At 43.4% G+C, this 25,064-nt stretch overlaps 1 protein-coding gene across 1 annotated transcript; it reads right to left on the reverse strand.

Moving 5' to 3' along the window:
• Positions 1-3,638: 3,638 nt before the first annotated feature.
• SCRT2 (scratch family transcriptional repressor 2) lies at positions 3,639-25,064 on the reverse strand. The gene is made up of 2 exons (XM_040330229.1): positions 24,549-25,064; positions 3,639-5,035 (listed from the first exon to the last, which is right to left on the reverse strand). The coding sequence occupies exons 1-2, from the start codon at positions 24,700-24,702 to the stop codon at positions 4,341-4,343; spliced, it is 849 nt and encodes a 282-aa protein (XP_040186163.1). The 5' UTR covers positions 24,703-25,064; the 3' UTR covers positions 3,639-4,340.

Consider the following 25,064-nt stretch of genomic DNA (forward strand, 5'->3'; position numbering starts at 1 on the left):
AAGGCTGGGTTCACACCATTGCGAATTGGATGCAATATCACATATCTCCACTGCGGCTCCGGTGCAAATTTCCACAAGAGCCCTGTGTGTCTTTTGGTCTGTCTCAGATCCGAATGCAACCAAAAATTCAGGCTGAAATTGGACCTGAAATGGTGAACCAGGACGCACCGGAGCCCTGCCGGGAGCCGCATGCGGCCATGGTGTGAACCCAGCCTAAAGATAGCGTTAAACATGACATAACTAACATTTGTTTGTAACAGTCACCGACACCCTGGCTAATTTTGGCTAAAACCAACCACAGTCCCGTTAGCAAACATTTCTGGCCTCCTAGATGGAGATATGACACTAGATATTGGGTCTTCTAAAGACCAACTCATGTAGTATCTAACCAAAACTAAGGTATCGGTTTTGGATGAACTAACCTAGGTTGAACTGAGATGGACTTGTTTTTTTTTTTTCCAACCTGACTAACTATGTAACCTTTAAAAAACACTGTATGATTTATGATCATGTCTCCATTTCTCAGATCCTGGTCTGCAAATGTGCTCAGCATTTCTCAGGCCTCGTACACACGACCGAGGAACTCGACGGGCGAAACACATCGTTTTGCTCGTCGAGTTCCTTGTTAGGCTGTTGAGGAACTCGACCTGCCAATTTTCTCCATTCCCGTCGAGGAAAAAGAGAACATGCTCTCTTTTTGGCTCGTCGAGTTCCTCGACAGTTTCCTTGTCTAAAAATGTACACACGACCGGTTTCCTCGACAAAAAAAAAAAACAGCAAGTATCTTGCTGGTTTTTGCCGAGAAACTCGGTTGTGTGTACGAGGCCTAAGAGATCATAATTTGGAGATGCAGCTAAACTTAATTGATATTGTTACTATTTGCATTTCGTATTACAGTAGCATACAGTTGCTTCTTAGTTTTTCGCCCTTGGTCAATATGACCAGGGCCGGGACAAGGGGTTGGCAGAAAGGGAGGCTGCCCTGGGCACAGCGTGTATTGTAGTGGTGAGGGGGCGCCACAAGTTCCTTCTATTGCTGACAGGAGTAGTGACGGCGGCATCATTACTTCTGTCTAGAAGCAGCAAGGAGAGGAGGAGAGAGCCGGGATTAGGTGTGGGCTGTGCTCTCTTTCCCCCTCCTCCTCCTCCTCATAAGCTTGCACATAATGAAGGGGGTTGCAGTTTGGCATCTTTGCCCTGGGCACTGGATGATGCCGTGCCAGTACGGATTATGACACAAGGTAGACAAGCAATTACATGCTACTTTGATGAACACCTTCGTTGTCTAAAACTATCACATCTGTTCCCGACCCGACTTCCTAAGTAGAATTCCTAAAATACATAATTAAAGGGAAGAAAAGCTGTATTTATATTAGATAAAGGCTGGTTACATCCCCAAGGTAAACTTCCAAATGTTGGTGGCTTTTTGGAAATGAAAGAGCACCATTTTATATGTTCTATCACCGGTCACAAGATATCCCCCCAGTAACACCTCCAGTTTTGTCCAAATGCCACATAATGTTCTCCAGATCGATTCTCCATAATGTAGAATAACCAAAAAAAATGGGAAGAGCATCCAACAGTGATACCTTCACTATGGCTTTGAGGTAAGGGTGAAGATGCAAACTGCTGGAGGAATATATCATGATTGGAGATCTGTGAGAATTATAACCAATGGGTGATGCAGCCTACCAGTGTCCACCCAAACTGCAATACTGACTGACTTGCTTCTGAATTCTGCATTATTATGTTTTGCTTTCCTTATATCTCCAGTATATTCATACTTGAACAACTCTAGACTTCTCCATAGCACAAAACTGTCTGTGTTGCCTATCTTAGTAAGGAAGTGAATTGACAACTTGCATAAAATATTGCTACACTCCCCCATTTGTAGTTGTAGGACAAGTTTAGTACAAAAATGAATCCTGTATATAGAATGTGAACGTTACATAAGTGCCAGTATTGCTTGGATTGTATTGCCAGATAGTCAGGGACAGAGGGTAATTTATATTATAGTAGTTTATCTAGGTAGCAAAAGCATCTGGAAAATAAATTGAATGCATACCAAGAACCTCTGTCAGACTGCTATATAAGCAATTAAAACAATACTTTTGGAATGGCACAGCCCTTAGTAGTGGCATGGCTTTTAAGTTGGAGGTTAGGGATCAAGGAGGCACCACAATGATTATACAATGGGACCCCCCCCACATATAGGTGTTTTGTCATTTATAGACATATATCTTTGTTGCATTAGACATCGTCTCTTTTGTTAACACTATCACGGCTTGTCTTCATTCGACTTCTAATTTCACCATTTTTGGAACTTTACTAATTTTTACTAATACATTCTCTGCTGCAATTTTCTAACACTGATGCAAAGAAGGATCCTACGATCTATAAACGCAAGGCTTGCTTCATTCAGGCATGCAGTAATACTGAGCATTTTTTATTTTTTTTCCCCAAATATATTAGGTAATAATTGCAATTAAAGCAGCCCTTGCACCTTAAAGATCGGTATGACTTTTCAGTCACCTAAAAAGCATGGCGAGACTTGTAGCATGTAATAATAATGCAATGTAAATAACATTGGGATTACCCAAAACGCTGCTGCTGCAAGTGCTGTCAGTATACAAAGTAGTTGCAAGAAAAAGAAAAAAAAGAAAAATACTCTTGCACTGAGAATCTCAGTGCCATCATTCATGTGATCACTAAATAAATTGCTGTTGGATCATCATGTGAGGTTCTGAACCTGTTCTTGCCTGCAAGCCCCGGAGTCTAGGCATGTCCAGAGACCCAAACACTGGGCGTGCATGGCTTGTAAGTGAATGTCGCTCGAAGCTTGTCCCTCACTGTGACAAGTGCAGGAGAGGCTGATGGAGGGCTATAGCGCTTCCTCTGTTTTGCCATGAGGTAAGAACTCATTGAGAAATTGCATAGGCTTTTTCCGATTTATTCTTGAATCGTGTTCGGAAACATAGGCCTGGAAAAAAAGTCACTTTTATTTAATTGTTTTTGCTTTTTTTTAAAGTCTGTTGCACTCAGGAGGAAGACAATTTACCACAACAGACAAGGCTAGTCCCGCCCATCTGCTGCAACGTATTCCTGTTAATGCCATAAAAATTAACCACGATCTGTATGTTCTTTTCCATTCTTTAAAAAAAAAAAAAACTGTTAAATTATTAATAAAAAGTGTAATAAATATAATAAATAAATCATATAAATTACATAACATTATTAAATAAGCAGGTTAAAAAAATAAAATAAAAATAGGTGCAAATGTCTTGACTCCATGAAGGTGATGGTCACATTTAAAAATAAAATGATCTTCTTAGTATATAATGCAGGTTGTGAACCGACTGCTGACAATACATAATAAATACTGGAAGAATAGTGCATATTCTCATCGCCTTTCAAAATTTTAGAGGTAACACTGTTTTTTTTTAACAAACATTGAACAACTTAATTCTACTGGAGTGCCACAAGCTCTTCTTCTGGTTTAAAACAAGTGTTGGCACAACTTTTTTTTGCCCTGTTCATAGTGTACATATGTGCTTCCAAACAAGACGCGGCAAACTCTTCTGAATTTATGACAGTTGAGTTGGCACGATGCCACTTGCAGATCCTTTCTCGACATTCGTGTATTTTGTTCCTTGGCTCGCATAATATTTATTGTGCTGCAAAAAAAAAAAAAAAAGTCTTCTCTCCTTGTCTGCATTATACTAAGCCTTGTTAACCACATGGCACGAATAATAAAGATAAAATAAATAATGCAATTAATGCTTCTTCAGCAACAGAGTCATATAACAAAACAGTTTAAAAAATAAATAACTTAGGATAGAAAATGGCACCTGAGTCTGTGTTACAGAGCCCCCCTCCGTTAATTGTGTCTCCTACTGTTACTCTTATATTATTGTAAGACTTTCACATTTCATGTGTTGCACCACAGAAAGCTTGGCTTTGCATGTAAGGGTTCTTTAAGAGTGCCAGTAGAGAGGCTACAAGTTTCTTCTCTTTGTGTGTATGTGTGTTTCAAGAAGAGATAGGTCACAACTATCCATGATCCATTGAAAAAAAAAAAGAAGTATATTGCACGGTTAAAAATAAAGTTGTCAAGCTTCAAAGAAAAAAAGCAAAAAAAAAAGCGGTATGATTATATAAAAATGACGTTTGCACAGTCTATGGTGAAGTGCAACCGAGGATAATACTGTTGGATGCCAAGTACCCTGATTTTTTAGTTTCTGGTGTGTTGTGCCATCAATTAAAAGTAGGTTGGCACAACATTTTTTTTGTGCCTCATTTCTTTGTGTACCGTCTCTCTCTCCTCAAGCCTGGTGTTTAACCTTATGGGGAGCACTCATTATCCGAGCCCTTGAAACAAGCCGACTCATAATGTTTGTTAAGATATGACTTGAGAGCGAAGGTCTTCTCGCAGCGTTTGCACTTGTAGTGTTTAAAGGCCGAGTGCGTCTGCATGTGCGCACGAAGGTTGGATCGATCGGCAAAGGCTTTCCCGCAGTGGGCACAGCCGAAAGGTTTCTCACCGGTGTGGGAGCGCATGTGGCCTTGCAGGAGCCATGGGCGGCTGAAGGCCTTGCCGCACACATCGCACTTATGTTTTAGATTGTGTGTGAGAAGATGCATGGCCAGGGCTGGCATAGAAACATACATTTTTCCACATGTAGGACATTTCCTTGCCATCTTACTGTCCAGGCTCCGATGGGTTTGCTTGTGCCGGCTGAGGTTGGAAGAGGTGGCGTAGGTTTTGCCGCACTCGCTGCATGTGTGACGCTGGTTTCCGCGACTCTCCACATTTCTTCTCGAGCGGCCATCTGTGATGAAGAAAGCGTCTATTGAGTAGCTGTCCGTGACGGCTGCTTCGCCGCTGAAATATCCTGCAGATAGACTGGACTGGGGGCTGTCGGGCTCACTGTAGTCATCGTGGTTTGGTGTGTATTCAGCATCTGAGGATGAAAACTTGTCTTCGCTCTTCTTCCCATCTTCGTAGTCAGGTGTTGCAATGCAGTGCTGTACAAAGTCTGTGGCACAAGCACAAGAAAAGAAAGATATTGTTTATTAGAATCAATATATTATTTTATTTATCTAGCTTGAGGGTTTCACAGTGAAAAAAACCTGATAAAAAGAATTTACAACAAAAAAAAAAACTTGGGTTATAAGAAAACTGCTGTGTTTTATGGGTGTGAATTGCAAAACTTATGGGTTTTGATCTCTTCTATTATTTGTTTTAGGAATTCCTAACTTGTTTGGGTCCTAGAATAATGGCTCAACAACACTGGATCTAAAAACTTTGACCAACCATCACTTAAGGTCCCAGACAATTGACACAATGACACTTTGGATGCCACAACAATGACACACTGATGCTTGAGATCTCTAAACAACCTCACAGTGACAATTTGTATCTCTCTGTAACATTTGGGAGCTCACAAAATGACACACCAAATCCTGGGGGTCCCAAAACAATTAAATATACGGTAGCGATGCTTGGCGGTTGTACAGAAATGTCACACTGACTTATAGGATATAACAATATCACTTGAATTTTCCAAATAATCACACACTGTCACTTTGGACTTCATTTTAAACACGCACTGCCGTATGGGGTTGCTTAACAATAACATGTCAACACCCAGAGTCCCAGAATAGTGACATACTGACACTTGGATCCTGCAACAATGACACGCTGACTCTTGGATCTTGGAACAATGACATACTGACACTTGGATCCTGAAACAATGACACAAGGACACTTGAGACGCCCGAACAATGACACGCTGACTCTTCGATCCTGGAACAATGACACACTGACACTTTGATCCTGGAACTATGATACACTGACTCTTGGATCCTGGAACAATGACACACTGACACTTGAGACACCCAAACAATGACACATGGGTTGATTTACTAAAGTCCAATAGACTGTGCACTTTGCAAGTTGCCCCCGGCAAGTGCAGTTGCTCCAGAGCTTAGTAACTGAGGTAAAGCTTTTTTGCTTGCTCTGGAGAAATTGCACTTGCAAGTGCAACAGAACAATCCTGGAACAGTGACACACTAACACTTGGACCCTGGAGCAATGACACACTGACACTTGGAATCTGGAGCAATGATACACTGACACTTGGAATCTGGAGCAATGATACACTTGGACCCTGGAACAATGTGACACACTGATACTTGGACCCTGGAGCAATGACACACTGACACTTGGACCCTGGAACAATGACACACTACACTGATACTTGGACCCTGGAACAATGACACACTGACACTTGTACCCTGGAACAATGACACACTGACACTTGGAATCTGGAGCAATGATACACTGACACTTGGACCTTGGAACAATGACACACTGACACTTGGACCCTGGAACAATGACACACTGATACTTGGACCCTGGAACAATGACACACTGATACTTGGACCCTGGAACAATGACACACTGATACTTGGACCCTGGAGCAATGACACACTGACACTTGGACCCTGGAGCAATGACACACTGACACTTGGACCCTGGAGCAATGACACACTGACACTTGGACCCTGGAACAATGACACACTGATACTTGGACCCTGGAGCAATGACACACTGACACTTGGACCCTGGAACAATGACACACTGACACTTGGACCCTGGAACAATAATACACTGACACTTGGACCCTGGAACAATGACACACTGACACTTGGACCCTGGAACAATGACACACTGATACTTGGACCCTGGAACAATGTGACACACTGACACTTGGACCCTGGAAAAATAATACACTGACACTTGGACCCAGGAACAATAATACACTGATACTTGGACCCAGGAACAATAACACACTGACACTTGGACCCAGGAACAATAATGCACTGACACTTGGACCCAGGAACAGTGTCAAACTGAAACTTGAGACACTAATAATACACTGACACTTGGTTTCACAGAACAGTGACACACTAAGGCCCCGTACACACGACCGAGTTTCTCGGCAGAATTCAGCCAGAAACTCGATCGGAGCTGGATTCTGCCGAGAAACTCGGTCGTGTGTACACTTTTCACCGAGGAAGCCGACGAGGAACTCGTCGGGCCAAATAGAGAGCATGTTCTCTATTTCCTCGTTGTTCAATGAGGAAAGTTGGCCCACCGAGATCCTCGGCGACTTCAACACAGAACTCGACGAGGAACTCGATGTGTTTGGCACGTCGAGTTCCTCAGACGTGTGTACGGGGCCTGACACTTGGATCTTGGAACAATCATACACAGTCACTTGAGAATGGTACAATAATACACTGACACTTTTGGATCTTGGAAAAATGACATACTGACACTTGTAGTGCCGAAACAAATCACACAGGCACTTTTGATCACAGGACATTTGCACACTGACACTTTGGATCCAAAGACAGTTGCAAACTGATAGTTTGTATCCAAGAACAGTGGCAAACTAAAGCTTAAAGCGGGAGTTCACCCATAAAACAATTTTCCCCCTTAGATGGATGCTAGATGGATGCTCGTTTTGTCTAGGGGAATCGGCTAGTTGTTTTAAAATATGAGCTGTACTTACCGTTTTCGAGATGCATCTTCTCCGTCGCTTCCGGGTATGGGTCTTCGGGAGCGGGCGTTCCTTCTAGATTGACAGTCTTCCGAGAGGCTTCCGACGGTCGCACCGACGTTTGGCTTCTTTCGGAAAATCGTGACGCGATGAATGCGACCGTCGGAAGTCTCTCGGAAGACTGTCAATCAAAATAGGAACGCCCAGTCCCGCAGCCCATACCCGGAAGCGGCGGAGAAGATGCATTTCGTAAACGGTAAGTACAGCTCATATTTTAAAACAACTAGCCGATTCCCCTAGACAAAACGAGCATCCATCTAAGGGGAAAAAGTGGTATGTACGGGTGAACCTCCACTTTAATGTCCCACCCAGTGCAATGGCAAGCTTACAGTTTGGATTCCAGATAAACAACATGCATGACAGTAGATACACCTGAAGATTTATCACTCTTGGGCTTCCAGAACATTGACATTTGGCATTTGATAACCACAGTCTATTGCCACTTTGCATCAGTACAGGAACTTACCAGATTCCCTGAACAATTAAATACTGACATTTTGATACCCTGTGTTCCAAACTGTGACACACTAGGTCCTGGGATCACCATAGGGCAGAGCCTAAGGCTAGAAGATATGGGAATGTTTACACTGTTGTAAATGTCAGCATTCCATAAATATAGTTGTAATTGTGGTGATTCCCAGTTTCCCAAAAGGGATTGTAGATACTTAAAGTATATCTAAACCCAAGGACAAAAAGTCAACACATTGCAGCTTTCCAGCTCTTAGATGTGGTGGCTGCATTTGTTTTATTTTTTTCTACAAGAACAGAAAAAATGCCTGTTGATTCTAAAAGAAAGTATTCTTTTATTATTTCAACTGAAATTTCAAACAATGTTATCTGTTTTCCAAGCCTTCCTCTGTCATCTACATGGAAGAGGGTGTTTGTAGTCTCCATAAGCAAAGCAGCCTAGGGTGACAATGTTGCATTTCCATAGAGAAATTTAAAGCAAGTGTTGTCACCCTAGGACAGGAAGTGCATTACGAAAGGAGCACCATTTGAAAATAAAGATTAAAAAAGCATGCAAAAAGGGAAACTAATATATAAAAAAAATAATTGGTTTTGGGTTTATATATACTTTAACAACTTCAATACCAGGCACTTTCACCCCCTTCCTGCCCAGGCTAGTTTTCAACTTTTAGCGCTGTCACACTTTGAATTACAATTGAGACAAACAGAACTTTCTTTTAGGGGTATTTAATCACCACTGGGTTTTTTATTTTTTGCTCTCCTCTCCTTAACCAGCCCCACGAAACAAACACATAAAGCTCGATTCCTGTGCAGAAATACTTGTACAAAGCTTGTAGAATGCTCCAAAATTGCCTAAAATTACTAGGAATATACTCTGTTTATGCCAGTGGTTGTCAACTTATCAGCTAAAAGGGGCCACAAATGGGCCGCTCCTAATTTTCAATATATGTAATGCCTGAAAGCATATCTCCCAAAATGTTGAGATGGGAATGAGGGGCACCTGCTAGCAAACATAGGACACTCCCCCCCGCCATACCCCCTTAAAGGAGAGTTGACCAAAAAAAATGGTTAATTAAATCCGCACAGGCTTTTTATTACTACTACTAATTCCTTTATATTGGCTTTTGAAATGTACAAATGCAGCAAGTTAAGATTTGAATGAAAGGTTTAGCATAGGGAAACACTTTTTGAAAGATAAAAAGTGCATTTTATACACCACTATATAAATCAGAGCAAAATGAGGGACAAATGAGGAGGAAAGAGAGACAGGGGGACATTGTCCCAAATCAGGGACAGTTCCTTAGAAATCAGGGACAGTTGGGAGCTATGCCTGAGAGGACTGTCAGAGACTGCAGACCTAATAGAGGAGATAAGGGTCAGAGAGTGAGGACAGGATACATTGTTGGCTGGGGATAAGCTGCAGAAGACAATATAAAGCTGAGAACCTGTTACATGAAGCTAGAAGAGATCAATTCCATCACTCTAATAAATGTTCCCACTACAGACTGCTGAGGTGCAGAGGGGTCACAAATCATATTCCAAAGGTCACATGCAGTCCTCGGGCGCCGCAGGTTGGGCACCAGGTGTTTATGATCTGCTTGGGTAGGAGCCAAAGTGGAAGAAAGGTTAGAAGCTCTGGTTACTGTTTATTATTTTTATTATTGTCCATGGCTTCCTGTTTTATCTAGAGTCTGTATAGGAACTATCTAGAAATCTCCCCCAGTAGTTGGGCTTTAGGTGGCATTTAGCACATAATCATGTTTTTTTTTTTTTTTCAACAATAAGAAATTAAAAGCCATTATTGTTGAACAGCACACATGTTCATCCTCTGTAGTTTTATACATGTTGCTGTTGTTCAGCACCATGCTGCCTATTTGGTCTACAGCAGTCATTTATAGACTATAAGTCCATTTCACCCTGGGGCTAGGAACATAGGTATATAAAGAGGCCTGGCATTTAAGGAAACACAAAAAAAAAAGCTGTACTATTGAGCTACCATACGTTTTCCTTTCTTGATCTATGTCTGGAAAGGCCAGTAACATTTTCTGACACCGTCTCCTTTGATGACCCATCTGTGACAACATTTACTGGACTGCTCTGTCGATAGCAGTGACCTATTGATTGGGAAGATGAAACCCTCTCAAGACGAGCACAAAATGATGATGTGTGCATGGACACAGCTCATTCCTTCCTTGTATTTATTCCTCTTCCAGATCGGTGGGGCTTTGTTTTTACACCGTGCCGGGGCATCCCTTTGGGGTGTCTTGCGGAGGGACGACCGGCAAAGTAAAAAATACGGCCATAAGGCTGATCTATAGTTGCTCTTCCCTCAAATTTCGATGCCATTTGTTCAAATTACAGAGTATAACAGCCTATCCCTTTGCTTCTCTCCTCCATTGGATGGGATACAGTAGATAACTGTTATCTGTGTGCTGTGCTATGCAATATATATACCCTACAGTGCTGCTATTTCTACACTGTGCTATACGTTAACATCCTCCAGCCTGCTGAGCTCTTTATACTGTGTTGCACATACATACCACTAGTAATGTGACGTTTCAGGTTGTTCAATGAACGGGCACACTGTTGCTAGTTACACACTAAAGCAGCATCTTTCTTCACATCTGAGCCTCTAGTAATTAATGGAAATGATGCTGTATTTTGCTAAACCCTTCCATCCACAGGGCTGAATGAAACAATCCACCAAGTAGCTTTTGTAAGAGGGGACCTCTGTTAAAGCTGAACTCCAGCCTTACCCACTTGCACAGCTGTAGTCTCCTCTCCTGTCCTGCAAATTGCTTCCTTTGATTTCACCGCACACTGTGAGCATCTCACGATGTGCATTAAGCCCTGTACACACAATCAGTGTACAGGGCTTAATGCACTGAAGCTGACTGATGGTCTGATGTGCCTACACACCATCAGTTAAAAAAACGATCGAGTCCAACGCGGTGACGTAAAACACAACGACATGCAGAGAACAATGAAGTACAATGCTTCCAAGAATGAGTCGACTTGATTCTGAGAATGCGCAGGTTTTTAACCGATGCTTTTGCGTACTAACCATCGGTTTTGACCTATCGGTTAGGCGTCCATCGGTTGAATTTTAAAGCAAGTTCTACATTTTTGGACCGAAGGATAACTGACCGATGGGGCCCACACACGGTCGGTTTGGACCGATGAAAAGGTCCTTCAGTCCGTTTTCATCGGTTTTGACCGACCGTGTGTACAAGGCCTAAGAGGCTAAAGCAAGTCACATAGAGCATTTATCATTTCCTGGCTGGAGGACTTCCACCATCTTCTAGTTCTCTTCTCCCCCAACCCATCTGTCTCTGACCCGCACCTTTCATTCCTTGTATTTTACTTCTTTTAATAATGGAGGTTTCGGCATCCCAGGTGGTCATTACCTTTGGTTTGCATGCATACGCAGTCTGCCTAGGTCCTCCCACTACTTCAGACTGACATCCACCCATCAAGGTGTTTTGATATTTTGCATAACTCCTTTCAAGAGCCATCCCACTACTTGCATCAGGGCTGGGGGTACTTGAGGGGAGTAATAAGGCACGGTGCTTTATTGTTTTCAGGAAGCTATGTGTAGCACCCTTCCAGCTCCTCCCACCAGCCATAATCTGCCTGCATTGTATTGCTAAGCACAGAGACCTAGTGACCACATAACTAATATAAATAAGCTCCCAGAATTAGCTTCGATTTACACATATACGGTGCGGGAAACGCAGCCATCCCTGCATGTTTCCTGCATCGCATTGTAAACGCACAGTATTTTTGACCCACTGTGGGTGTTGGTACAAAACTTAATGACACCCCAAAAGGATCGTAAATGAAGTGCTGTTTGCCCGTACCGGATCTCATGGTACAAAATGAATATCGTGACAATATTTATTTACAGGCGGTCCCCGGGTTACAAACAAGATAGGGTCTGTAGAAGTTTGTTCTTAAGTTGAATCTGTTTGTAAGTCGGATCAGGTACATTTTGTAAGTAGCTCCCGCCAAACAATTTTTAAGCTTTTTGGATAGCATAGGGAAGGGTTAACACCCCTGTAACAATTTGTTTTGCTGTCTGTGCCCTTGTTCAGAAGATCTCACCTCACTTTCTCTACCCATGGCAATTGGATTTTTAAAATTTGGGGTTGTTGTGGAAACAAGCCTTGGTGATAAAAGCACCAGTGGAGACACCTTTTTCACATAATAACTCTTAGGCATCGTACACACGATAGGTTAACCAGAGGACAACGGTCTGATGGACCGTTTTCATCGGTCCAAACCGATCGTGTGTAGGCCCCATAGGTCATTTAACCTTAGGTTAAAAAAAAGCCAACTTGCTTTAAAATTAACCTATGGAATCCTAACCGATGGGAAAAAAAATGATCGTTAGTAGGCACGTCCATCGGTTTAAAATCCACGCATGCTCAGAATCAAGTCGATGCATGCTTGGAAGCATTGAACTTTTTTCAGCACGTCGTTGTGTTTTACGTCACCGCGTTCTGACACGATCGTTTTTTTAACTGATGGTGTGTAGGCACGACGGACCATCAGTCAGCTTCATCGGTTAACCTATGACAACGGTCCTTCAGACCGTTCTCATCGGATGGACTGATCGTGTGTACACGGCTTTACAGGAGTGGATTTCCCTTTCTAGGGGTAGACTTTCTCTCACTTCCTGTTGTCTCCCTCCGTTTGTAAGTAGGAGATGTTTGTAACTTGGGGACCGCCTGTACTGTGGATGTGGGAACACATTTGGTGATAGCAGCGGCCGTACATACTTATTACTATCACTAGGTGGCAGCACTCTACTACTTCACTTACATGGTACAAAATTACCATGCGGTGTGGCTCCAAAAAAGGTGCCTGCACTTTCTGGGTGTGATGCAGTGCCCATTCAAAATGGGCACTGCATCACACCCATTGCACAGGAATGTGGTGCGATCCCTGTGCGATTCACATGTGAATTATAGTGCAAACCAAGGCTTAACAGTCAGCCATGATCCGAACAGGGTCAGTTGCAGGCAGGGCCGGCCTTAGGTGTTCAGGCGCCCTGTGCGAGCTAATCCTGTGGCGGCACCCCCCCCCCCCCCACCTTCACTCCTCGTCACCTAAACATACACCTAGAGGGAAAAAATGCCACGCGGGTGTAAAACAATCACGGAGGGGGGTGCCGGTCTGACACCCCCCCAGTGTGTGGTACCCGGGGGCGGCTCGCCCCCCCCCTTAGTACGCCTCTGGGTGGCCGCTCGGCGCCCCTGTTGCCCATGGCGCCCTGTGCGGCCGCACAGCTCGCACACCCCAAAGGCCGGCCCTGGTTCCAGGCGTAAGTATTTTTATTTTTTATAAGCTTACTATGCAAGTTATATTTCAGCTCTGTATGGATTCTAACAACTATGCTGGTTTCTTATATCTTTGTGGAATTCCGTTTCTGTGATTTCCCTACCAACCTCCTCAGTATTACTACAAATCAATGTGATGGTGCCATACTGCATCAAATGATTTAGTGTAGAATAAAAAAAAAATGCAAATAAATAGAAATTTCCTGCCCAGCTATCAAAGAACGCCACCATAATAACAACATTATGGAAACGGGTGAAAACACAAACTACTATAAGGAAATCTCTGGTCATTCGTATCTAGCCAGCAAACTAGGTACTCATTTAAGGTGGAGTTAGTCATAAGGCCTAGAATGTCAAGACATATCGGGAAATTATAATTCCACATTGGAGGCACAATGCTTTTCCAGGTCCAAAAAAAACCTCTGTTGCTGTGTGTTTCCAGTTCACAGAGCAATGCAGTTCACTCCCCTTTGCAGTGGATCATTTCAGAAACGGCCAATGTGACCCCATAGCTCCTTGCATCTCTTAAACCATTAGTGTGTAATCAATACTCCATTTAATGCAAGCATTAGCTGGGGTCAGGCAATTTAAATGTGCTGTCCACTCAGTTTTTGCCTCTCCGGCTGCAGTCTCTGTTATGTAGACACATACACACACAGCATGTTCCTGTGATTCACGCTTGAACGTGCAAAAAAAAACATAGGTGAACCTCATCTCTTCATTTGAAAATTAAATAAACCCTTTCCTCCTGATGAGCGGACTCAGCACTTCCCTTTCAGCATGCACACATCAGCCTGTAGCACTCCGAACGCCACATGTTGATGCCGTGTGACGTGCGGTGTGTGTATATGTGTCATTGGCCCCGATCCCAGCCCTCCTCTGCAGTTTTAGTGCATGTGGCTGTGTAGTCAGCAGATGATGCCGAATTCTTGCTGTCAAGGTGACACTAGACGGCACGTGGACAGGCAAGCTTTTCCTTCCTATCCTGCAGCGGTGAAGGGGAAGACAGGATGTAACTGTATTCAGATCTGCTGCCCTAGCCATAATAGATCAGGATTGCAGAGGACTAGACCACTCTCCGGTAAAGCAGTCTGCATTATGCTCTTAAAAGAACGGTTGCTTGGTGCTATTGCAGGAGTGGCACAATAAGTGTAAAATTCTGCATCCAGTTAGTTCGATTCAGAAGCCATCAAGCACTTAGGAGACAAGGGATTTTGTCATTCATCAGCCACAGGCATACAACAATTGGCTGACATTTAGTTTTTTAGGTGTATTTGCTTCTAAAGCCTCGTACACATGACCGAGTTTCTCAGCAAAAACCAGCAAGAAACTTGCTGTTTTTTTTTTTTTTGCAGAGAAAACCGGTCGTGTGTACACTTTTCAACGAGGAAACTGTCGAGGATCTCGTCGAGCCAAAAAGAGAGCATGTCTTCTTTTTCCTCGACGGGAATGGGGAAATTTGGCTCGCCGAGATCCTCAACAGTCTAACAAGGAACTCGACGAGCAAAACGATGTGTTTCGCCCGTCGAGTTTCTCGGTCGTGTGATAGGTTAACCAGAGGACAACAGTCTGAAGGACCGTTTTCATCGTTTAACCGATGAAGCTGACTGATGGTCCGTCGTGCCTACACACCATCAGTAAAAAAATAACGATCGTGTGAGAACGCTGTGACGTAAAACACGCCCCCATTACATCCATTTGAATTCCGCGCCCTTACGCCGCCATAACTTACGGCGCAAATTCTTTGAGGATTCGAAATAAAATAAATAAGTTACGGCGGCGTAGTGTATCTTAGATACGCTGCACCCGGCGCAAAGGTACGTGGATCTGCCCCCTGGTGTTTAATGCCCCTTAAGACCCTTCAACTGTTAGTGGGTTAATAGTGTGGTTAAATTTCACTATGTGATGAGGTTTGGAGGGTGTGTATGTGGGGGGGTTTTGGGGGATCGTGATTAAATTCCTACACCTATTTTCTGAGAGAAAAAAAGCCCCGCTAACCACAACATTCAAAGCCATTCACAACTCTGCCCCGAGTTACATCACCAAAGTTCTCTCCAAGTATTACCCAAACCGTCCTCTACACTCTTCTCAAGACCTCCTACTCCCAAGCTCCCTTGTCTCCTCCTCCCATGCTTTTCTCCAGGATTCCTCCAGAGCCTCTCTCATCTTCTGGAACTCTCTACCCCAACCTGTCGGGCTATCTCCAGCTCTAGCTGCTTTCAGGCAGTCCCTGAAAACTCATCTCTTCAGAGCAGCCTGTCACACCTCCAACTAATCTTTTACCACTTCCATGAGCTCATTCCCCACTGTCACAACCTTGTGTACCACCTGCCTAACCCAATTAGATTGTAAGCTCTTCTGAGCAGGTCCCTCTTAAAAATTCCCTTCATATGTACCCTTTTTCCTGCGATCCTCTGGCTAATCAAATTACTTCATTTAGAAGCCAGCAAGCACTTATGAGCTGAGTCTTTCATCAATAATAAGCATACAACAATTGGCTGCCATTTTTTTTAGGTGCATTTGCTATCTGGCCCCTAGATTTGTCCAGTTCTGTGTTAATGGTCTCAACAGGAAATTAAAGCAGAACTGTTTTTTAAATTCCCTTCATACATATCTGTTTTTTCCTCTGGCATGATAACATGACTTGATTTAGAAGCTAGCAAGCACGTATGAGCCAAGGAATATTATATTTAATCAATGACAGGCGTACAATTGGCTACCGTTTTTTTTAGGTGCATGTGCTACCTGGATCTTCATATGTACCTTTTTTTCCTGCGATCCTCTGGCTAATCAAATGACTTGATTTAGAAGCCAGCAAGCACTTATGAGCCGAGTCTTTCATCAATAACAGGCGTACAGCAATTGGCTGCCATTTTTTAGATGCACGTGCTACCTGGCCCCTGGATTTTTCCAGTTCTGTGTTATTGAACTCAGCAGGAAACTAAAGCAGAACTCCTGTTTTTTTTTTAAAAACTCCCGTTATTTTCTGGGTTCCTCTGGCTGATCAGATGACTTCCTAGGGTCTTCTTCTTCTCCCTGCTGTGGCAGTGTGCGGTGTTCAGTTTTTTTTAGAAAGCACCTCTGACGTCATGATGTCAGCGCAGCTGTTTTCAGTATTGTACCGTAGACCCAGGCTGACAAGGTGACGTTCTCCCATGGGGGGTGTCAATGACAGCCAGAGCTCATGGGAAGTGGGTTGAATGATGCCAGCCATCATTGAATCCAGAAGGGGACCGCAGCAGGGTTTCTGTGGTACAGCACTAGAGATGAGCTGCATTTTTGTTTTGTTTTATTAAGTGGCTGGGCATGTTATAATATCAATAAAATATGAAAAATTAAAAAAAATGTGCTTTGATATAATCTATACAATATCATGTATTTTTTTTCTAAACAAGATCCATACTCTTCTTTATATCTTCTCTCTTCTTCTCTTATCCTATCCTTGGCATATACTGAGCTTAGAGGAGACTGGTCAGTGAGTTTGGCTGGGTATGTGGGATTGTTATTGGCCAGCAATCATGCTTTGGGTAAAAATATTTCATTTAACAGATTCCACATGTTAATTAGGACATTGTGGAACTTGCTTGCTTAGGGCACAGGACACTGATAGTGTACAAATGCAGTAACTCAGAATAGCCAATTACTTTTAAAGTTCAGAATAATCAGAACAATGAAAGAGGGTGTTTGATTGGGTTTACAAAAATCTTATAAAGCTCGAGAAATGTTGTACACCTTAGGGCTCTTTCACACGTCCGTTCCGTTCGTCCGTTTTTTGGACGTCCGTTAACGGACTGCAATGCTTCCCTATGGGCTAGCGTCCGTTAGCGGATGAGCATCCGCTAACGTCCGTTAGCATCCGTCTGCGTTCAGTTCCGTTTTTTTGGACGGAAGAAAACCCTATTTTTCTTCCGTCTAAAAAACGGAACGGACGAAAAACGGACGTTAACGGATGATCCGTTTATCATCCGTTCCGCTAACATCCGTTTTTCTATGTAAAAAGCCCCAAAAAAAAAAAAAAAAAACGGATGGAAAAACTGATGCAAAAACTGATGCAAAAACGGATGGAAAAACTGATGCAAAAACTGATGAAAAACTGACGAAAAACTGACCAAAAACTGATGGAAAAACGGATCAACTGATGGAAAACAAAACTGATCTGAAAAACTGAACGGACGTGTGAAAGAGCCCTTAGCCCAGCCATTCTCAACCAGGGTTTAGTGGAACCCTAGGCTTCCTCCAGAAGTTACCAGGGGATCCCTTGGTTGTGGCTGATTAACCTTCCATTTGAAGGTGCCTAAAAATTTCCAGGGCCAATGATACTTGGCAAAACCAGAAACATTACACCAATTATCTCTTTTAGCTTTCTGAAAGTTTTTCCCTGCATAATTCTGAAAACAATCCAACAATGTTTCACAACTAGACACAGACATCCTTGAATATTAAAGCTGGAACACAAAAAAAAAATGTAAAACGACAGAAACTCAACAATATACTCAAAACTTGAAAATACTGAACCGTGGCACAATACCATAAAAACAAGAACACAAAACAAATACTTATTTAATTTTTCACAACAGCGGTTGATTGGTAATACGTCCATAAAGTAGCCAGCTAGCAGTACTAAGCTGTCCTCATAATGGGATTTGTGGTTTCTAAACAGATGAAGGCCGGAAGATTTGGAGGCTGCTACCTTAGGAGACTACTAGTTCCAGCATGGAGTTTCAGCATGCTGGGATTTGTGGTTTCTAATCAGATAAAGGCCGTAAAAGTTTGGAGGCTTCTACCTAAGGAGACCTAAGTTCCAGCATTGAGATTCAGCATGCTGGGATTTGTGGTTTCTAATCAGATAAAGGCCGTAAAAGTTTGGAGGCTTCTACCTAAGGAGACCTATGTTCCAGCATTGAGATTCAGCATGCTGGGATTTGTGGTTTCTAATCAGATAAAGGCCGTAAAAGTTTGGAGGCTGCTACCTAAGGAGACCTAAGTTCCAGCATTGAGATTCAGCATCGCTGGGATTTGTGGTTTCTAATCAGATGAAGTCCAGAAGGTTTGGAGGCTGCTAACTTAGGAGACTACTAGTTCCAGCGTGGAGTTCCAGCATCGCTGGGATTTGTGGTTTCTAAACAGATGAAGGTCGGAAGATTTGGAGGCTGCTACCTTAAGAGAATACTAGTTCCAGCGTGGAGTTTCAGCATGCTGGGATTTGTGGTTTCTAATCAGATAAAGGCCGTAAAAGTTTGGAGGCTTCTACCTAAGGAGACCTAAGTTCCAGCATTGAGATTCAGCATGCTGGGATTTGTGGTTTCTAATCAGATAAAGGCCGTAAAAGTTTGGAGGCTTCTACCTAAGGAGACCTAAGTTCCAGCATTGAGATTCAGCATGCTGGGATTTGTGGTTTCTAATCAGATAAAGGCCGTAAAAGTTTGGAGGCTGCTACCTAAGGAGACCTAAGTTCCAGCATTGAGATTCAGCATCGCTGGGATTTGTGGTTTCTAATCAGATGAAGGCCAGAAGGTTTGGAGGCTGCTAACTTAGGAGACTACTAGTTCCAGCGTGGAGTTCCAGCATCGCTGGGATTTGTGGTTTCTAAACAGATGAAGGTCGGAAGATTTGGAGGCTGCTACCTTAAGAGAATACTAGTTCCAGCGTGGAGTTTCAGCATGCTGGGATTTGTGGTTTCTAATCAGATAAAGGCCGTAAAAGTTTGGAGGCTCCTACCTAAGGAGACCTAAGTTCCAGCATTGAGATTCAGCATGCTGGGATTTGTGGTTTCTAATCAGATAAAGGCCGTAAAAGTTTGGAGGCTCCTACCTAAGGAGACCTAAGTTCCAGCATTGAGATTCAGCATGCTGGGATTTGTGGTTTCTAATCAGATGAAGGCCAGAAGGTTTGGAGGCTTCTGCCCTTTTAAAGCACGCAAGAGTAAATTTTAGAATGTCCTCCTAATGGAGCTGGCCCCTTTGTTTCTGCACAAATTGCTCTATAGAGGGTTTATGGACCGTGACTGAAGCAGTAGCTCTCCCTTTCTGTGGCAGGGGCCGTGTGTTGTAACAGGCACCTTAAGCTCTGTTCTCATTCTTACACTCAGGCTTATTTATTAAGGTGCTTCACAGAGCAACAATGATGTGCAAAGTGCAGTACTCCATAACAGCCGGTCTTTTTCAAGCAGTTTAGAGCAGTCAGAACAATTGGTTGTTTCATATATTATTTAGTGCCTTAGTAAAACAGGGTCCATTTAGAGTATACAGCAGTGACATCTTTTGAGTTCTTTAATGAGGTGTAATTACATAGCTCCCAACTGTCCCTGATTTCGAGGAACTGTCCCTGATTTGGGGAAATGTCCCTCTGTCCCTCATTTCCTCCTCATTTGTCCCCCATTTTGGTCTGATCTATAGAGTTGTATATAAAATGCACTTTTTATCTATCAAAAAGTGTTTTCCAGCGCTAAACCTTTCATCTGTTTTCTAAATGGCTGCATTTGTAAATTCCAAAAGCCAATATAAAGGAATAGTAGTGGTAAAATAAAAGCACTTGTGGGATTAACCAATCCTGTTTTTCTGCACGATCCCCCTTTAAGGGGGCGTGGCAAGGGTGTGTGTCCTATGCCTGCCTACTTTTTTGATAGGTGTCCCTCATTCCCATCTCAAAAAGTTGGGAGGTATGGAAGTAGAATTGGACAGAATGTGGAATTGGCCTTACTCTCGTAAAGCAGAATATACAGGCATACCCCACTTTTAAGTACACAACGGGACCAGAGCATGTATGTAAAACGAAAATATACTTAAAGTGAAACAATACCCTTTTTCACTTCTAGGGTGTAGTGGGGGGTCAGGGACTGTAGTGGGGGTGTCAAGAGCTGTAGTTTAGGTCTCAGGGGCTGTAGTGGGGGTGTCAGGGGCACACTGGAACAGGGTGGGGTATGCTCTCGGAGCTTCAGCTCCTTCTACTGCGGCTGCAAAATGTCCGTACAGTACTTGTAAGGCACTTTACATACACTCGCAGGTATGTCCTTACTCGCGAGTGTATGTAAAGTGAGTGTACTTAAAGCGGGGTATGCCTGTAGTTGGTATAGGATTCTACACTTTTAACATAATCATTGCTCTTTGTTCAAGAGCTAGCAGACGTATCGCCATAAAACACACAATTATCTGTCGCTATGTTCAATGGCGGAAGGACCAAAATATTGGAAACATAGGTGTGCGCGCACCGGGTGTGCGTGGGCACACCCTTATCACCCTGTGTGGTGCAGATTCCCCCTATTTAAAACCCTGACATTTCACCAAAGCTCAAAAAAAAAAAAAAAAAACGGATCAAAACGTCAGGTCGAAAAAGTCAGGGGAAAATCGTGGGTGCGCGTTATACACTGATCCCCGCTTTCTGAGCGCCGCCTACATATACCGAGTACAGTACACTCGGGTACGCTCGGCTCCGCGAGAGGAGCCGAGCGTGGCCGAGCCCAGCCGAGTGTAGGGCGATAAATACGGTATTTACAAAAATAAAATAGTTAAAAATAAAATAACAAAAATAAAAACTACTGACACCGTCCACTGCCCTACTGCACTGATCTCTCCCCTAATAACACGTCCATTGCTCTACTTGCACCATCAGTATACTGTATATACACACACACACACACACATGTGTGTATGAGCTTTGGGGTGCACACCCTAACGCAATAGGCTGTGCTCACCTATGATTGGAAATAATGTCCACACATATCCCCATGCCATTGCATAATCTTACTATATTATTAAAACCCAATCCCCATTGTAACTTTATCCTAGCAATTTGCATGCTATGCCTTCTTGAGGCTCTATGTTTCAAAATTGCCTGGCAGATTCACCAACGAATGTGTGCCATAGACTCAGAATGAGGCTCCTCTATCTACCACCCCCCCCCATTCCCCCCTCCCTTGTCTGGCACTCTGATATTTCTGCTGCTTGCTAAAGTCATCTCTCTTCCCTCCTTGTTTGCAGTATGTGTGGTCACGTGCCGCAGGTACAAAAAAGCTTTCCTCAGCAATATTTCACACCTCTCTAAAGAACGAAGCAAGGTTATTTTCAAGAGCATGACTTTGAAAGACATCACCCCTTGTCTCCCAGCTACATTATCTCTGTCAATGCCGTGATAGAAGTGCCCCATCCTCGAGGGACACCTGTTTGAACGTACATTGTTCCTTTAGCGTTTAATAGCGGTGACTGGAACGTTAAATTAATAAGAAGCAATGTATAGCAAATAATGAACGGCAAAGCTTTCGATTGGCTGATTCATCGATATTCTATGTCAGTAAAGACTACAAATGATAAGTATATATAAGAATACTATACATTTTACTTCTGCTTATGCCGTATATGTATATATATATAAAAAAAAATGTATGAAATTTTAATAAAAGTACAAAATATTGCAAGCAGTAATACAGCAGAGTAGTACAAATTGAAGATTAAAGTGAAGCTTGCAAAAGGCTAAATGAATTTGTAAATTAAGGGTAAACTCTGTAAAGGACTTTGGCATGGTGTAGATCAGTGGTCTCCAAACTGCGACACGTGGGCCGAATGTGTGCCTTTATCTGGACCTCAAGGAGGCACCATTTCTTTCCACTGACACCAGCGATGGGGCAATTTTCCTTCTACTGACACCAACGATGGAGCACTATTCCTACCACTGACAGCAGCAATTGGGAAACTGCTTCTCCTATTGACACCAACAAGGAGGCACTATTCCTCCCACTGACACCAACAAGGAGGCACCATTCTTTCCACTGACACCACCAGTAGGGAACCATTCCCCTTTACTGACACCAACGATAGGGCATTTTTCCTTCCACTGACACCAACGATAGGGCATTTTTCCTTCCACTGACACCAACGATGGGGCAATTTCTGTTCCACTGATAACAATGATGGAGCGCTATTCTTCCCACTGACAACAACGACGGGGCACTATTCCACTGACACCAGCAATGGGGCAATATTCCTCCCACTGATACCAGCAATGGGGCATTATTCCTCCCACTGACACCAGCAATAGGGCACTATTCCTCCCACTGACACCAGCAATGGGACATTATTCCTCCCACTGACATCAGCAATAGGGCACTATTCCTCCCACTGGCACCAGCAATGGGGCGCTATTCCTTCAATCGACACCAGCAATGGGGCGCTATTAATTCCTCCCACTAATACCAATGATGGGGCGCCATTTTACTCACACAGATGCTGGGACCTTTTCTACTTCTACTGGCTGCAGCCTGGCCCCCCTAAAGTATTAAGGAACGTAAGCCAGCCCTTTGTTTAATTGTAGATCATACAAGATCATCCTGCCATGGAATTATGGCAGTTGCAGTCCAAGGGTTTGTCAATTAAAGGAAAATAATCCAATAAGCAGTTAAAGTGAGAATGCAGTAACCCATTGCAACTGGATATAATTTGTTTCTTGCAATGGGATATAATACCCAGTTAGGGATTACTGCACTTTTATACATCATTGTTGTGGTTTGCAAGCCTTTTTTGAATGAACTGTTTAAGTTTCAAGCCATATACGGTACCGAGGTGTGCAACTACATGGAGGCCCACAATCATTCCTCCAACAAAATTTGAAACATTGTTTGTTTTGTATGTCATTAGGACCATAGTCAATTTGGGGGGTCCAAGAACAATGGGAAATTAGCAACTAGTCTGCCAGAAAGGAAAACAAAATAATGACCCCCCGTTGCTTGATATAAAGTAAAATTTGAGGTTCTCTTGTGTTAGAGAGATACCTGGTAGATAACCAGGCAATGTGTTCTCTGAGAAGGCTGCTGGCCAGTGCATCTTGCAATACTAAGGAGACATCCGCTCTGACAGCAGTTCAGATAGAATTGTATTTTAGATTCCAGTCTTAGAGGAAGATGTGCTTAGCTTGCAAATTCACAGCTTTGGGACGGCAAGTTACATCTCTGGATCAGAAGTACCATCTCTTCCCTGTAACTGTCACTGAGAAACCCACTGCAATGACACATGTCAGCCTTACTGGCTAATCATAGTTGACTATGCACTAATAGGAAAAAAAAAGAGAAAAGAAAAAATAACAAGAAACATCAAAAATACATTGTGGTTCAAAGCCACCTAGCCATATATCAAATAAATGAGCTTCTCCCGGGATGGTGCCTCTTAAAGGGCTTTAGAGAGAGTCTTTTGCCTGCCGCGTGAACAATGAGGTCCCCAAGGAGGCTTCACTCCCCTCCCCCCCACCCTTTTCTGTTCTCCCCTATGTAAACTACTGGCATTCGCTCTTCTAAAAGGCATCAAGGGCCCGATAGTACAGGAATTAAAGCTGTATTCTTTGAAGAGAGTAGCTCATAGCACAGCAAGAAACCCTTAATGAATCGAGTGCTATTCTACAGGTGATAGCGGCCGAACATGCCTCGGTGCATGTGGGAAGGGGTCTGCGTTGTGTTATTATGCTGCAGTCACCAAAAATCTTCTGCGCTGTGTTAACACGGGCTGTATGCCGACAGCCCAATCTTCAACTCTTAACTTAGTTTTTGCTGTTAACTCCACGTTAGGAAAAGTGTAGCAGATATTTTGGGTGGTGGTCGGATCTTCCATCTTCCATCATTCCTCTACATCAGGGATCTCCTGGAGGGCCATAGTTTGGAGACCCCCTGCTCTACATCTTAGCTGAAAAAATTGCCAAGATAGGCCAGGAAAAATTTTTTACGATTTAGGACCAGCATTAGCAACTTGTATTATCACCAGCCTAGTCCTAGGACATGCCGATTCTTGACAGGCTCCAAGTGGCTCCACCACAAAGCACCCAAATGGCTGGTGGCTGTCACAAGTCAACAGAACACAAAGGTTGCCTTATCAGTCCTGTCCCAGCTATTGCAGAACATAGCAATGCCTAAACTATTCTCTTGGATAAGTAACTGTAAAGCGTAGAAGTCAACAATGCAATAAATATCAAAGCCAATCTTTACAAAGCACGAGCGGTCTAAAAAAGTCCTACAACGTCATTCTCTAAATAATAAACAGGTCACTTGTACATTTCGTATAATATAAATAATAAAGAAAAAAAGGTAAGCATGGGCAGACCACATCTCATTTTTGCACCCAAGGGTGCTCACTTACCATTATCAGCAACAGGGACTCCCAAGGTGCCCACGGTGCTGGCGAGCGACTGGCCCAAGACGCATTGGTCGTCAAAGTGGTGGTAACTAGAGGCCGAAATCCCACTGGAAAAGTCATCTAATTTTATCTTCTTGACTAAGAAGGAGCGGGGCATGTTGAGCGGTACAAGGGGAGGGGGGTCTCTCCCTTTTTGTGCGGTGCGGACCCAGGGATGGTGCCTCACATTCAGCACTGGACAGCTCACACTTTCTGCAGTGTGTGTGTGGGGAGAGAGAGAGAGAGTGAAAGAAAGGGAGACTGAGGGAGCTGGGAAGGAGGGGAGGGGGAGATCTGGCAGCAAGAGCTGAGCTCAGCACTCACGCTGTCTTTATATGGGATGCAGGCCTGAGATCAGGTGGTGCTTTGCAATGGAGCTGTTTAGCTCTCTAATCCATCAAATGTCCCCCAGGACAATCATCACATTACCAATGAACCGGCTGTGCAGACACAGAGAAAAGAGACAGCCTCCTGCCTACT

This window comes from Rana temporaria, chromosome 12, assembly GCF_905171775.1.
Source record: "Rana temporaria chromosome 12, aRanTem1.1, whole genome shotgun sequence".
Lineage (NCBI taxonomy): Eukaryota > Metazoa > Chordata > Amphibia > Anura > Ranidae > Rana > Rana temporaria.

Bases quoted from the DNA above. Each gene is read 5' to 3' on its own strand.
- SCRT2 (XM_040330229.1), bottom strand. From the start codon at position 24,702: ATGCCCCGCTCCTTCTTAGTCAAGAAGATAAAATTAGATGACTTTTCC. The intron at 5,036-24,548 runs GTAAGTGAGCAC...CTTGTGCCACAG, and splicing joins AGTCCCTGTTGCTGATAATG to ACTTTGTACAGCACTGCATT.